Source organism: Xyrauchen texanus, chromosome 1, assembly GCF_025860055.1.
Source record: "Xyrauchen texanus isolate HMW12.3.18 chromosome 1, RBS_HiC_50CHRs, whole genome shotgun sequence".
In the NCBI taxonomy this organism is placed as follows: Eukaryota; Metazoa; Chordata; class Actinopteri; order Cypriniformes; family Catostomidae; genus Xyrauchen; species Xyrauchen texanus.
The window spans coordinates 19,195,421-19,211,963 of record NC_068276.1 but is presented as its reverse complement, the minus strand read 5'-3'; the positions used below and the strand labels follow the sequence as shown (position 1 = coordinate 19,211,963).

At 38.5% G+C, this 16,543-nt stretch overlaps 2 protein-coding genes and 1 long non-coding RNA gene across 3 annotated transcripts; 1 reads left to right on the top strand and 2 right to left on the bottom strand.

Annotated features, from left to right (window-relative positions):
- On the bottom strand, positions 1-16,496 carry LOC127625718 (uncharacterized). The gene is made up of 3 exons (XR_007968358.1): positions 16,325-16,496; positions 660-710; positions 1-568 (listed from the first exon to the last, which is right to left on the bottom strand). It is a non-coding gene; the product is annotated as an uncharacterized LOC127625718 (long non-coding RNA).
- LOC127624284 (endonuclease domain-containing 1 protein-like) lies at positions 7,272-9,245 on the top strand. The gene is made up of 2 exons (XM_052099080.1): positions 7,272-7,741; positions 7,950-9,245. The coding sequence occupies exons 1-2, from the start codon at positions 7,436-7,438 to the stop codon at positions 8,529-8,531; spliced, it is 888 nt and encodes a 295-aa protein (XP_051955040.1). The 5' UTR covers positions 7,272-7,435; the 3' UTR covers positions 8,532-9,245.
- On the bottom strand, positions 9,240-10,346 carry LOC127624362 (ufm1-specific protease 1-like). The gene has a single exon (XM_052099196.1). It carries the CDS (start codon positions 10,217-10,219, stop codon positions 9,464-9,466), a length of 756 nt encoding a protein of 251 aa, XP_051955156.1. The 5' UTR covers positions 10,220-10,346; the 3' UTR covers positions 9,240-9,463.
- Positions 16,497-16,543: the final 47 nt, after the last annotated feature.

The following is a 16,543-nucleotide window of genomic DNA, read 5'->3' as shown; positions in this document are numbered from 1 at the left end:
ATACCCTTATGAAAACTTACAATGGCTTTACTGTAGTAATATTGTATTAACCATGTTTTTGTTTTCTTTCTTTTTGGCAGTAACCAAGAATTTGATACAATTAACCATGGATTTACTACAGCATTACTGTAGTATCCATATTGTAACTTGGTATTAGTAATAATAAACATATAATAATATCTATGGTTAATTTTGTTGTTTTATATGTGGCTTATACTAACAAGTTATTAAAGAGTAAACAAAGCAGCCTAATCATTATAATAATAACCCCCAAGATTTGCCTGAATTCATTTGACTCCAATTATCACTAAAACAGTTGTTGTTCTCCTTATGGATCTTATCAGATATAACAGATTAACTGGTTCATTATATTTTTTACCTTATAACCTGGTAACTTCTTCCTTTCGAAATGACTCAACAGAATGTGCTCCTGAATAAATGGTTTGATGTTCATCTTCAAGGTGTACACTGGCATCTTCATATTCCATCATTTAACGTTTTTCATGCATTAGTGGCATGCACCAAGGTCAATCTTGACAAAATTTCTATTTAAAGTCCTATTGTGTGTCTGAAAAATTCAGCATAGAAAAATATCTATGAGACATCGCTTGCAAAGCTAATGCAGAAAATCAAAGAAAGAAAGACAATATAATTCTTACTTCTTCCTTTCTTGGGCAGTCCATTGCAGCCTTCGGAAGTTGGTTGAGGCACTGAAAGAGAAATTGATTCTGTTTTGATTACATAATTTAGTGCAGTATATTACCATAACATAACTGTAAATAGTGAATTGTTAAAACGGTGGCTTGATTTACATTTATGCATTCGGCAGACGCTTTTATCCAAAGCGACTTACAGAGCCCTTATTACAGGGACAATTCCCCTGGAGCAACCTGGAGTTAAGTGCCTTGCTCAAGGACACAGTGGTGGACACATGTGCTTTAGCCGACTACGCCACCACCAATCAACACGTTTACAATGACACAACACTAAAACTAAATTGTATATGTCGCAAGCAATACAAGATTTTGAGATTTGACCCCATCAGCCTCATTCAGTGGTAGTTAAATATGGTAAACACATGTGACCACATTGGGCTCCTTATATCTCAGCATCTTTGTGCATCATGGAAATTATTTAATTTGTCCATGAAAACCTAAAATGCAGTTTTATTTGCCAGATACACAAAAATGCAGGGTAAGAGAGGTGATGCTTTGTATATGGTGGCTTTCACTCTTCCAGGTTATCAGTCTGACATGGAAAACCATGAAAGAACACATGGACCAGCCTGTCTTTGCATTAAAATGGGATATTTTGTTATAGAACCACCTGATAATTTATCAGCTTCCTGTTTGGATTCTTTCTTTGATGGCTGTTTTCAATATTTCACTCCTTACATTTCTTCTATTGATAGGATTGCATGTAGCACACACCACAGTCTCTGCCAGCTTTAAAGAATGCAGTCACTTCTTCTACATGTATAAGCATGCAGATATTTTATTTAAAAAAACGCCTTACAAATAAACAAAATGCATGCAGTCCAAGAAAGAAAACAATACAAGTACCATATCACATTTAAATTCAGTTCTATTATAGCACAACAAATCTGTAGTGATACCACTGATAATATTCAGTACTGAAAGGTTGCCACATTAAAGGGATAGCTCATGTGAAAATTCTCTCATCATTTATTCACCCTTGTGCAACCCAGATGTGCATGACTTTCTTTCATCTGCTGAACAAAAACAAAGATTTTTAGAAGAATATCTCAGCTATGTTGGTCCATTTATTGCGAGGACCTACAGAGCTGAGATATTCTTCTAAAAATCTATGTTTGTGTTCAGCAAAAGAAAAAAGTCACACATCTGAAATGGCATGATGGTGAGTAAATTATGAGAGAATTTTCATTTTGGGTGAACTATTCTTTGAAAAGTTTTCATGTGAAATGATCAGCCAATACAAAACCAGCCGAAAAGCTGCCTGAGCAGTGAATAAACTCACCTAGCAGATTGTGTCTATGTGGCTATTTCCATTCTTATCATGCCATACAGCAGAACAGTGTATATACAACAGGAACATTATGCTCATACTTTATATCACTCTTTTCAAATATCTCTTAATTGATAGTGAATGTAAAGATACAGTGTATTTAATGGCTGAAATGGTTCCACTCTAATCATTTCAATTAGCTTTACGTTTTTCACAAATTTAGGTGGGGACTAATCATGTAGTTACAGACAGTCTGCTCTAACATTGTTACTGTTCGAAAGTATCACTGCCAGCCGGTTAATTGCAGTAATTATTGAATTTTGATCAATTGAATTGAACACAATATCAGGTCCAATATGTAGAGAGAAACTACATGGAACAATGCAAATGTATCCTCTTCCTATGTCTGCCTCTTTAATAGTAACTCTTCCCAGCCCATCCCATCCCATCCTCTCTCTTTCATACCCTGTAGATGCCTTCCATCAGGAGTGCACAGTTTGGAGCAGTCATCATGCCAGAGAAGAAGATGTCTACTCTATTTCTTCCTTTCATTGTCTTCTTGTACTTCTCCCTCAGCCCTTAGTTATACATGACACTCTGAGAGGCTGTCCACGCTCCATCTACCACCTGCTTTCCTACCACCTACAGGTCCATCAGATCTATTACAACATACTTGGTGTGCCACTTTATGCCAAGCTCTACTAGTAATTATACTTCATGCACCTCCAAAAGCTTCAATGGAAAGGAAAAAGGAAAAACATACCCCTGGATACATTAACCATATGCCGATTCTGTTCATAAGCGTAGCTCATTAATTTATTTTATCACACTGCTTTCGTAGAGTATTTCATGAAAGCAATACTCAGTAACAAACTATGCAATTGCGTGGGGCCCCGGACATCGGACGTCCTTTAGTGCTGTACCGTGTCTCACTGTTTCTTCGGTGTCTCTTGCTGGACTGGCACATTATTAGACACTGTTTGAAGTTAATAAGAACTTCAGGTCTCAAAAATGCATGTTGATTTCATTCATTGCACTGCGCCTAGACTGTTTTTAGCGCAGGTGTCACAAAGATTTAACGAGAACAAGTTCAGGCTGCAAAGAGGTGACTGTTACAATTTTTTATGATTCCAGATTATTCTGCACCAAGAAAGGTTTCAGCTCTTGATAAACGGCAATGGCTGAGGGGTCGCCGTGGCTTGTATTTTTACTGTTACAATACTGTAACGAATGTTGCCTACAATGCTTAACCTACATAAATTACAGACTTTTGCAACATGATGAACAATACACTGCTGCATTAGAATATAAGCTCCAGGTGAAAGTAAATAAGACAGAACTATATTACTATTGTATACATCAAATCCTCAAAGTAATAATAATAATAATAATAATACTGTATCATATTATAGTGACAATCTGGACAACAATAAATAATTGGCTACAATGGCTGATATGAATAAATTAATAAATTGTCTTTTTTTTTTAGCAAAGTTTTCGGAATGGGGCCCCAGGTTGGTTGGTTGCTCGGGGCCGCAGAAATCGTAAATTTACTGGCAATACTGAATCATGTCCAACTGTACATTACCCTACTCAAACATTGTGTGAAACTAGATGTCTTTAGTTATGTGTGCATTTTCAAAGTAACACATTTGGAAGGATTATAATAGTTTTGACATACAGTAAGTGGTTAAGATGTCATTTAAATAATGGAATATTTCCATAATATAAGTCCATAATGTCTTAATTTGGCCATTGTCTTCTTTTGGTGCCATCAATGAACTAATGAGGACATAAGACAGCTCTTTGCTTTTTCACTTCTGAAATTAAGTTAAAGGAGACTGTGGCTGTTCTGGCTCTCTATACAAATGCTTTGAACTATAACCATCTTCAGCAAACCATGATTATACATTTAGTTTTTCACAATCAACACTCCAAGCTAATGTCAATACTGATTCCTAGTAAGATTGATGTAAAGTGTTCGTTCCTTTACTATTGGCAGGCCTGGTTGGTTTTGTTCACATCAATGAACAGTAAGCCTGTTGTCAGCATATTGACCTTGCTGATTTGCATTGAGAAAAGGATAATGGCATACTGAAATTTGGTTATCTCTGTGCCTCCATGCAAGTTTTACTGTAGATCAGAGGTTCCCAACCTTTAATGACTTGTAGTCCATACAGCCAACCACAAAACTCATGGCTCACAATAAGACCTACTTGTAACTGTTTCAAAATTAAAATACTGTACATTAATGTAATATAATTGTGAACAGGTTCGTTGAGCAATGGAGGAGTCAGGAGACAGCGAAGCAGGTTTGAAATCAGCTGTTTAATTTCTGGCATGAACATACGACGGTCACTGCCGTAGAAATGTAAATATACACAAAACAATAACACACTCCGTCTGTGGAGCTCTCTGGATCCACTCTCTCTCCCCCTCTCGACACTTGGCGTCCCTTTTAAATGTCTCTCTCCGTATCACTACAACAAGACACAGGTGTTAGAGATAATTACAAACCAGGTGACAAGCCTTACCGCTCTCTCTCTCCCGCAGATCGACACACGACCACGCCCCCATGCCACATGCCCCCACCGCTGACTCAGGCCAGGGCAACATCCGGCCTGCCTATCAGTCTGCAAAATAAGGGGGAGAGAGAAATCAGGTTCATGTAAAAGCAGCCACCCACACAGTGAAGGCCTGTTGGCATGACTCTGTCCACTGGACTGGATCGGGAGCCCCCATTTTAGTAAGGTCAGTCAGCAGGCTGGTGACATCAGAATAACTAGGCACAAACCTTCGGTAGTAGCCAGCCAGCCCCAAAAACTGCCTTACCCCCTTTTTGGTCTTGGGTGCCAGGCAGGCTGCGATCGCTGCAGTTTTGTCAACCTGTGGAACCTTGGGTCACACGCACCTGCCCGTGACCCAAGTGGAACCCCAGATACCTAACTTCCACCCGTCCAATTGCACATTTCTTCGGGTTTGCCGTGAGTCCCGCCTGCCTCAGCGCTCTCAGGACAGCCCTCAGATGTTGCATATGCCGCCGCCAGTCATTACTGTAAATTATAATGTCATCTAGATATGAGCCGGCATACGCAGTGTGTGGTCTGAGGATCTTATCCATAAGACGCTGAAACATGGCCAGGGCTCCAAACAAGCCGAACGGAAGTGTTACAAATTGGTGTAATCCGAATGGTGTGGAAAAATCGTTTTTTTCTCGGGACATTGGAGTTAAAGGGATCTGCCAATACCCATTTGTTAAGTCCAGCATCGAGTAAAATTGAGCCGCGCCCAACCGATCGAGTAACTCGTCAATTCACGGCATTGGATATGCATCAAATTTGGACACCGCGTTCACGTTCCGATAGTCAACACAGAAGCGGACCGAGCCATCGCAAACGGGCGGCCGTCCTTCCTGAAGCTCGATGAGCGGAAAAGCTGCCGACTCTGCTCCGGGGTCTGACCGACCCGTTGCTGGATGGCCTTCTTCAGGTGATTATAGTCCAGGAGGCTTGTGGCGGGAAGTTGTTGTGCCGCCAGCCTCCCCGGAAAGCAGGGGCAATAGGCGCGCCGCCCACTGATCGGGAGGCCACCTCCATACCTCCGCAGTTCTTTCGAACAGGTCGATGAAGGCCTCCGGATCATCGCTTGGCCCCATTTTCGCGGGGAGTTTGGGCCCCTGGCGATCAGGCTCCGCAGCGTTTGCCGGTCCTCGGCTTCCTCGGCTTGTGCCTGGAGCAAGGCTTGAAAACGTTGTTCTTGCTCCCAGCGAACCTCCAAACCCGGGTTCTGGCACCACTGTGAACAGGTTCGTTGAGCAATGGAGGAGTCAGGAGACAGCGAAGCAGGTTTGAAATCAGCTGTTTAATTTCTGGCATGAACATACGACAGTCACCGCCGTAGAAATGTAAATATACACAAAACAATAACACACTCCGTCTGTGGAGCTCTCTGGTCCACTCTCTCTCCCCCTCTCGACACTTGGTGTCCTTTTTAAATGTCTTTCTCCATATCACTACAACAAGACACAGGTGTTAGAGATAATTACAAACCAGGTGACAAGCCTTACCGCTCTCTCTCTCCCACAGACCGACACACGACCACGCCCCCCATGCCACAATAATGTATAGTCAAGAGAATGCAGGCCTATCTAATATTTAATATGTACTGTAAATATCTTACAATTTAAATTATCCTCTTTAGTTTTGACTAATATTTTAACAATTCTATACAAAACAAATACAAAATATATTAACTGACAGTACCCCTGCTGTAAACCACACACACAATATGTAAATCATTAATATAGTAATAATACACAAATTGAGGTGCATGGTGTGGCTGAATCTGTTGCAGAGGCTGAGCTAATCACAGACTTTTGTGTTAAAACCCCAAAAGAAGCCTATAGGGTGATCAATAACATTGTGTACTGTAATATAAGCATTTAATTTAGCAAACCAGAAGAGCCTTAATAAAAGGACACACAAAGTATTTTTACTTACATACAGTTAAACACTGCGGTAGCACTTTATTTTACAGTACTATTCTACATTTACATACTATATAAATACAACAACTACAGTAATTACTAGGTACTAACCCAAAACCTAGCCCCAACCCTAACCCATATTAAGTACATGTAGTTACCTAATATTACTCAGTACTTTCTTGGGTACTGTAAAATAAAGTGCAACCAACATTTCCATTCCATGCATTGGATAAATAGATAATCAAACACATTGTGTGTATTTAAATATTAATATTTCACAAATACAGCAATACAACTCCATATCAGTTGAGTAGTGAGCTGTAAATCTATCTGCATCAAAACAAATGGGGTTTTTAGGATTCTTATCACTATTTGAATTGTATTCATATTCCTATTTGCAACACATTTCCTGCCACACATACTCAAACATGCCCTTCCTGAATAAAGAGGAATAAAGAGTTGCTGAAATGTTCAGCTCTTGCAGTTGCTTAGAGATGACAACCATGTGATCGTCACAAACTCCTATTTTTCACCTCTCTATAAGAAGACATTTACATGCATTTGTACAACGTTCATGATATCTAAAGACAGCTTTTACAAAATACATGACTTTTTAAGAAACAAATTGAAAAAGACTTATGGTAACATTCACTATGTCAGATGATGGTGTTCTTCAGTTATATCTTCACTACAGTAGGCAATCAAACTCAACAAGCATGGTTTTGCATGTTCTCTGCATGAGCACATTATATGGCTGGTTAATCAGGGCTGAAATCAGACTGCTGTTGTATTCTCCTCCTACCAGAAGTTGAAATGAAATGAAGACAAACTAGGAGACAGTGGACAGCCACAGAGAAAGCAGCAACCTTTTTCTGAAATCATCTGTTGAGATACTGTCCTACTTTGAACATTCCAAAGAAGATTTCACAGAACAGTCAACAACTGAAAACTCTGTGGAATAACATGAAGCTCATTTGCCTTTCTGTAGCCTTGTTGATCCCACTGCTGTCTCTGGTATTGAGATCACAGGCTGGAGTGGTGTATGACTTCAACCACGTAGAGAGCTGTAAGGATTTTCTTTATATGGGCACTCCACCAAAAGGCTACCTTAGTGCCTCTTTAAAAAAGATTTGCCAGCGATACATGGACAAGCCTCGCTTCATCACCTTCTATGACCCCCAAAAACACATTCCCATATACTCAGCCTACACTTTCAAGAAATCAGATGGGGAGAAACGAGTAGATGTTCCCTGGATGTTTGAACCGCAGGTGAGTGTGTGAAGAACAACATATTGGATAAACTGGCTGAAAAATACACTGGTTTGTGATATGTTTCACTAAAACAATGATACAGAATAGAATTGTTGAATATTTCTCTTCTGAAAGATTTGAATGTGATCTGGGCATTATTTACATTGTTATGTTTACAATACATCTAGCGAGGGTGTTAACTTGTGTGTTATATCTATCTGTACAGCTGGCTATTGAGAAAGGTAGCAGTAGCATGGAACCCTTCCCCCAGTCATCCTTCATGCACAGAAACTTTGAAGACACACAGGCTGTGTTGGAAGACTATGCTGATGTGATCCAATATGAACGTGGCCAACTGAACCCAGATCAGCATCAAGCAGACCCGCTGGACAAGGCCGCCACATACACCTTGACCAATGTGGTTCCCTTGATAAGGGAGTTCAGTATTGGTCCCTGGAGCACACAGGAAGATGCGATCCGCAAACGGCTCAATAATTTTTGCCACGGTAAGGCTTATGTGATTACTGGGGTGACAACATCTGGTAACATGATCCGGCGTGATAACCTGGATCGTGTAGCCATCCCCGAGTACATATGGACAGCTTATTGCTGCACAGATTATGATCACAATGCTCCTTACTCAGAGCGCTACAAGTTTCCAGCATTTGGTGCCTACGGCCTCAATGATCGTGTGAACAACCAGATAGTGGAGGTTCCAATCAAGAATCTAGAGAAATTTCTCAAGGGCAAAATGCAGGTGGACAGGAACTTCCAGGTCTTTTACAGCGACTGTGTGTCTGATTTATAAGGGTGTTACAAACCAATTAAATGGGTTCATTATCATCAGAGATATTAATACACATGGTAAAACTTAACATTTGTGGTGTTGCATTTAAGACACATATAAAAAATAAATATTAATTTCACAAAGGCCTTTAAACCCCTTGAGATTATAGATAAATAATTTATACTACAATTACTTATAACATTACATTAAAATTATTAATGTTTTATATATATATATATATTATTAATACAAATATAATTTATCAGCCATTGTGTATGTCTTGACCTCCTACTCAAAGTGTTAGGGAAACAAGAGGTCCAAATTGGTCTTGGTTGTAAGTGTGAGATGCTGGTAAATTACAGCTTTCATTAGATTAGCAATATCTGTTGTAAAAAAAAAAAAAGACAACTGAGCAAGTTTTGATCTTTTCATTACAGGCTGCATCTGAAAGTTTTCATAATATCATGTGATCACCATGTGAAAATTAAATCCCATTTTAGGCTTTGGTTAAATGACTTAAATGAAAGCAAATAACAGTGTGACATAAACATTAAAATGGTCTTAACGTGTAAGAATCTTATCTGTGCAAAGAAAAATATCAAAATAAAATGTAATGCTTTCTGCCCAGTCATGTGCTTCATTTATCATTTTTTTCCTGGTTTTATATTCAAATATTTATTTATTCTTGCTTAGCATAGCTTTGAGGTTTATCTTAAACATGCACTATGCAGGGAGACGATGTGCATGGAAGTCTATACCATTTTATTAATGTTTGGTGGGAAGAAAAAGACAACAAATAGACATACTCTATAGCCCTACTTTATTTATCCCCATGGAGAAATTATTATTTTTCTACACCATACATAACATTCATATTTGGTAGAATGAAACTGACAGAAAAACTAATCGGCATACACATTATTTATCCCCATGGAGAAATTCAGAAAACACTATCACTTCTTTGCAGTAAGAGGCAGACAAAGATTGTAGAAAGAGCACTGATCCAGAGAACCAACTGCTTTCCATGAAACCCAGCCCTGCTTTTGCACAGAGTTTTTATCTAAAGGACAGCCGAAGTAGTGTGGATCCATCACAAGCAGATAGCTCCCCCGTATTCCTGTGCACACACCTAAGACACCCTTAGAAGAGTTATCCCTGTCTCCTCCCATCATTACAGGTGACCCGTACATAAGGAAGTGCTTATGGAGGTCCTCCACAGCTTGCTCAAGCTCCTTGCCACACCGCACATGCACAATGCGGCAGGGAACATTAAAGAGCTGGTCAAGAACAAGACTTGCCTCGAACGTGCCTATCCACTCCCTGGAACCCAAAAATGAATCAGGCTTGTCCCCTATTTTCACCAAAGTTTGTTGGATTTCTGAAAGGCTGGGAGGGTGTTTGGGACTCACACAGAGAGACTGATTAAGACAAAACCATGAAGACATGGTCTGAACAGTCCTGTATCCACAACCCCAACCTCTGTCATCCTTTCCATCACAACCATAATGGTAATAGAGACACTCTCCTGATATGACTGAGCATCTGTCACAGTCTGAAGATGGCAGGGGCAGTCCATCATGGGAATTCTTTACTAATGTATCCTTCCAGGTTTTGTTATTGACTGTCATACGAGTTTGTCCACAAACCTGTCCACCCCAATCTATACACTCAGTTTTCTGCGTTATCCCTGTTTCTTCTGTCTCCTGCATGTTGTCAGTGGCCTAGGCTCAAATGTATATTAGCAATGATCAACTACAGTACGCACACACAAAACAAATCTCTCTAATTCTGCCGTCTACGGACATACCAAAAAGGAGCAGAGGGAAAGGAGGTCCATCCACGAAACTCATCCCCGTGTTACAAACTCGTTCTGAAACAGTTCCGCCTCAAATTCGCGCTCTTGACGTGTGTACATTACACACACTAAATTGTTTACATTAGACTACCAAAAGACGTTTAAAAAAAACGCAATGATAACATTAATCTATGAATACAACACTGGTGGGACTAAAAAGAATAAGCGTTGAATGAGCGCGAGACTTTCGCGATTTAAATATTGACATTTTAATGGCTTATTTGCCATTTTTGATGAGGACTTTTATGTGACTCTAAATACTAAGTATTTAAGTGCTTATTATAAAATTAACGTGTTTGTACATTTAAATGTATGATAGGAAGTGCTTATTTTGCTCTTAATGTGGTTAAACAGAAATGGTGAATGTGTACAAAGTTTACAGTTAAATATGCGTTAAGCATAAAAGTATATAAGGTCACAAATCTTAACCAGGTGGGTCGGTGCAAACAGGGTTACTGTCCAACAATGGCCAATGGACAGTTTATACGTAGTTGCCTATTTGTAATTTGGATTTTACAAAGCGCCCGCCAAACGACACATTACCTTGAAAACTTTCCCCTTTTTACGTCTGTTTAATGAAAGGTTTACAAGTACATATTTATGCTGGCGTTTCAGGGCACTGGAGCTGTGCTGTTAGTCCGCTTACACACCAGCAGAGGGAGCCAGTGCTTTAGGAAACCCGTAGACACCCCGTGGACAAAACGGATAAATGTTTGATTTTGACCCTCAGTTTGGCCCAAGCTATGAAGAAGGTACGTTGTTACATGAGTTATTGAAAATGTAATGTTTATGACTGGCGTAATTGTAATTCTTAAATAATCACTGTCATATGTTTCAGGAAATGCTATGTATTTTTTGTTGCCTCTATTACCAGTGTTGTCATAGTTTACCTCTCTAATCCATGAGATTATCATCAAAAAATTGTGCTCAGAGGTTACAGCCTAATTGTTTCTTTGAAGGGATTTTAATTTTTTTTAATTGTCTGTAGGCCCATACAATGCAAGTGAATGGTGGCCAGAACTTTGAAGCTCCAAAAAGCACATAAAGGCATCATAAAAGTAATCCATAAAACTCCAGTAGTGATTTCTATATCTTCAGAAGCAATATTATAGGTGTGGGTGAGAAACAGGCCTATGTTTATGTCCTTTTTTACTAAACATTCTTCTCCCTGTCCCGAAATCACACACACACAAAAAAAAAAAAAGAAATGTGAGAGTGGAGATTTATAGTAAAAAAGGACTTTAATAATGATCTGTTTCTCACCCACATGGAACATGATAAGATGCATTGAGCACTGCTGCAGGTTATATAAAAACACTCTCCCATGCAAAATATTATTTTTTAGAAGCAACATAACTGATTCCTTGGCAAATTAGAATGAGATTTTAGTTTTACCAGCAGAACAATCTGTAATCAGAATTTCCAAAACAACTATGGCCAGACGTACATTCCAACAATAACATTAAAGCAACAGCAGGAGGAATGCCCATCAGCGACACTGATTGCAGAGTTTAGCAACACCAAGCGAAAATGCCGTTTGCTGTGTGAACTGGGCTTAAATGATGAGACAATTTCCACTTTTGGGTGAACTGTTCCTTTAAGTTGTTTCCATATGGACAGAAACAAATGGACAGCAGAGTCATTCTGCGTCCTCCTTTGTCCATTTCCCATACACGTGACAATAAACTCATGCACCATAGAAACCAGAGTAGCAGACCTATCTCAAACCACTCAGCCAGTAACAGCTCCAATGCAGGAACAAATCCCAAAATATCTCTGGACAGATTGCATGCCATTGTGAAAGAGAACCAAACAACCTTATTGAATATAAACAAAAGGTTTGATTCCTGCCTATAATTGTTTCAACAAATTAGTTGATCTGTATGTTGTATGGAACTGAATGGAAAGTGGAAAATTACATGATATGTTACAGATCATGTGAAGAGATAGGGCCTTTAAAACTGAAAGTTACTTAAACTATTTCTAAATCAAGGTCACAGACATAGCAGGTAAAAAAGGGCGACACAGCAAAACATCAGTATGTATAAAAACAGATAACGAGGTCAAACAATAGACCACGATAAACAATGCATGATAAGGGAAATGTGAATGCTGGCCCAAAATTGAATGTTTTGACCTAAGATGGACTCAAGATGAACACTTAAGATCAGTCACAAATCTGTAGATGGAAGGAATTCCGAAGCTTAGTTAAATGTCAAATCCCTGATGCAAAAAAGCACTGGTCAGAATTGAAAAAGAAACCCCGTACCTAGAGAGGTCAAACTGTGTAGTTATGGTTCAAGCTGGACACAAGACTGTCCGGAAAACTGTAGGTGAGTTTTTTGGTTTGTTTTTTGCATCTTTTTCTTAGGTGGAGATGTAGTTGAATGTGTACATTTTTTAATACTAAAAAAATAGCATAACAAAAAAGCATATTGAAATCAACAATATACTGGAATTACTGACCTATAGTTGATGACATTTTTGCCAAAATGTGTTTTGAAAATGTTTTCAAGTTGTTGCCAAAATCTTACTAAGCTCACAGGATGAGCATTTTTGTTGATGTGTATTATGAATATAAGTAATATTATGTAAGATACTTGTAACAGTATTATTGGCTCCACTAAATCCGTTGTTTAGAAAATGTTATGTTCATTCATGAAATGACACCAGGATTTCTTTTTGTCCATTAGCAGGCTGTTATTCATTCTCTGAATGGTTTAACAGTGATTTTGGCATAGAGATATGATTAGCATTCTTCTGCTCTATGTCTGTGCAAAAGGCAAAACAAGCAGTAATGATCTAATTGCAATAAGTATGCCTGTGGTGGCGTATCAACTAGTCCATCAACTAATTTTAAAATAATGCTAACCTGTGTTTGTTGGGGTACGAAAGAAATGTTTGTTTTGTGACTTTATGGGCAGTATATTTTTTACTAATCTTCTTTTTAACACCAGCTAAATGCTTTGAAAAATTAGCTTTGTGTGTCTCTGTGATAATTTCAGAAGCAAAGTAATGAATCTCCAGTATTTAGTCCAAAACTATGCAGGACTGTTCAAATTGATCACCAGATTTTATCACCGGATGGGCTTTTCAAATCACCTAATTACATATTGCCTTGTGGTACTATTGGAACTATGACTGCAAAATTAGGAATGCCAAATGCAAGTTATTTATGTGTTGGGACATTTTTCAGTAAGCTGATGGACGATGTGGATGAAATATGAAATGTCATTGAATTGTATTAAATAGAAAGATCTGAGTGAAAATAATCTAAAAATAACAAAGATACACAATTGTGCTAGTGCCAAAGATAATGAGAATTTCTATTTATTTCCTGACTACTGGAGCGAGCAAAGGCCAAAGCTAGAAATATACCCATATGCTTCCAGCCAAAAAAATGTGGCAATCTATCATTGTAAAGTGTGGATTTTATCAGTTGACAAAGCTTTATCCAGTCTATTAAAATACCCACACCTCCTAAAGACCAATGTATTTATAGCTGAAGATGAAGGGGTGGACAGCAGGGTCTAGTGCAAGAGGAAGAGGTCTTCCTTAAACAATCAGTCAGACATGGGGTTGTTTAAAGCAACAGATCTACCAGCAGACTATGCCTGGGAGAATCCAGCCAAAAATCTTATCAAGCTGCAGGTTTCCCCTTTTGACCAGTCTTGTCATGAAGAAGGGGCATCACCTTTTAATTCATCCCCATGACGCCAACACATTAACATAACAATGCCTTTAGGATGTACCAGGCCAGACATTGAGGTTGACCATTGGTTGTATGAAAGATAAATCTGTATTGTTAGAATATTGTATGACATATATCACAGTATAATACTGTTTTGAAAGCCCAAAGCTAGTTATGTGTTATCCCATTTGTACTTATTTAAACATTTTAAACATTTATTACATAACGTTGTATGAAAATTCTTCCAGAAGGACTGAAAAAAATATTTAAGTGAAAAAATATTGTACTACTAGTTTTAGACTGTATAGAACATGTTTGCATGAGGTGATAAATGACTTGGAGAACTTATGCAATAATATATAGTTGATAAGTTAACTTACCAAGTGAGGTGTACAGAGAATCTCAAGTGAAAACAGTCTTGCATTAAAGCAATACCCAATGAACTCGCGATTATTAATTCTGGACACTTCTTACTCTGAAACAATAACTTCCGACAGGCCACCTTAGTGGCTCCGACCTCCCCGTCCCCCATTCTTTCATGTGAGTTTCCTGTCTTGTGGCACGCCACTGGACCTGAAACCAGGAGCCTTATCTGGCTCTCTTCCCATTCAAGACTCTCTATCTCTGCATCACTGACACCTGGCAGTCTTTGATTATTTAGAAAAGAGAGAAGGGGTGTCCTTGGGTTTCACTCCCACACATAACCACCCTCTATTTTTTAATCATCCCAGTTTCAATGACAGGGTCCAAGCCTCGGAGTCACTATGCCGAGACGCCCCCGCCCTCACCCCCTCCCCAGCCATTACACATGTTCCACAGCACGTACCTCGTCTCTTCCCGCTCTCAGTTTGGCTCAGGCAGTGAGCAAACAGTAGTTTGATCAAACAAGACAACAAACGATTTGAAAGGACTTAGAGCCATGACAACAAACATGGTGACATAGGTGATAAAAACTTGTGTGTGTGTGTAAACACCTTATTATTTACTAAAACAGAGGAAATAATATATTGCGATATCCATATTTTTTTAATAGTCATGTGATGCTGGAAATACATCAGTCAAGGCTATTTGGTGTAATTTTATAAGCATAAGAAAAAAATATTTATTCTTGTATTTACAAAAACGTTTCATTTCTACAGCTGGAGAAATGTATAATATTGATTATCCTAAAAAAAAATGACAGCAGGGTTCATATTTGTTTTTTCTATTTTATTGTCTAATTCAATATCTAAGTTGTTACTGTCTAATTTTATACTGGTTTCAGTTTTTCCCAATAATTTAAATTATTTCCGTTAATGAAAATGTTTTCATTTTGTTTGTTTTTTTCTTTAACAATAATAAAACTGATTGGCAGATGTTGGACCTCAATTGTGAACCTTATAAGTACAAGCTGTAGCCCCACCCTTACAGTTTGGGGCTTGGGTTTCATTCAGTGTCCACTAAATACCATTTTCAAAATGTGATCCCCCTGCTCATGTAAATTAGATTTTATAACAAAGAATATTGGTTAAGCACCAGAGCAATGCTGCTAGTGTGAAACCTTGTTGTTATAGTTGCGCTGTTGCTTTGCTTTCGCACTGCTTTTACATGCAGTACGAATCTGCCCTTACACAATGGTTATTCATTCAATGGAGGGGCTTGTGGATGAAATTTAACTAAACTTCCTGCTTTAAACTTCCCCCCAAGCTAATTAAAAGAAATATTAGAAATAAGGGCTTAGATGAGCATATGTCTAATGTTCATTTATCACACTCCAGTTTCAGTTGCTCATTTGACATTGATCCACCATTTTTTGGCTCGAAGCTGCATCTCCAAGGTACTTGGATACTAGCATAAAATCTATAAATTATATGTTTAAAGGATTCACAAGATTTGCTGGGTGGGAATGTGTAAAACAGCCTTCCTGAACAAAAGCTAATTTTGTAAGTTAGCAAAAGTATGTCTAATCAATATATATATTTCTGAGTGTTGTTTCAATTGTTTGTATCAACCCAGTCTGGAAATCTGCCAAATGTAAAATGCAGTTAAAAGATTATAGAAATTGCCACAAGAGGAAAGCCTATTTGAAAGGACACTATTTACTTTTGAGAATTATTTTGAGAAAACAATATATGAGTTATACGAGTAACAATGAAAGACTAAACCTTTCCAAAACAGGAAGTTGATCAGATAACTATCACGAGACTGCTGTTATATTGAAATTGTATTTTTAAAGTCATGAATTTCAAATAAACAAATAAGTACGGAACCGATGAGTGCTGACAATACCTTAAAAAGCTTCGGTTGCAATTAATGGGCAATAGACGGAGCCATGGACAAATCGGAGAGGATCCTGTAAGAGACAAGATTCTGAGATGCAGTTACCCAGTGAGTAAATAATAAAGAATAAAAAGAATTCACCTGAGGTTCAAAATCGTTTAGATGTCACACGACTGGCAGGTCCATTCTCCACCTCTAGCTTGGCATTAGTGGAACCGCTCCAACTTT

Excerpts from the sequence above, each read along its gene's own strand:
- LOC127624284 (XM_052099080.1), top strand. The coding sequence starts at position 7,436 with ATGAAGCTCATTTGCCTTTCTGTAGCCTTGTTGATCCCACTGCTGTCT. Across the intron at positions 7,742-7,949 it reads CCTGGATGTTTGAACCGCAG|CTGGCTATTGAGAAAGGTAG; the intron begins GTGAGTGTGTGA and ends CTATCTGTACAG.
- LOC127624362 (XM_052099196.1), bottom strand. The coding sequence starts at position 10,219 with ATGCAGGAGACAGAAGAAACAGGGATAACGCAGAAAACTGAGTGTATA.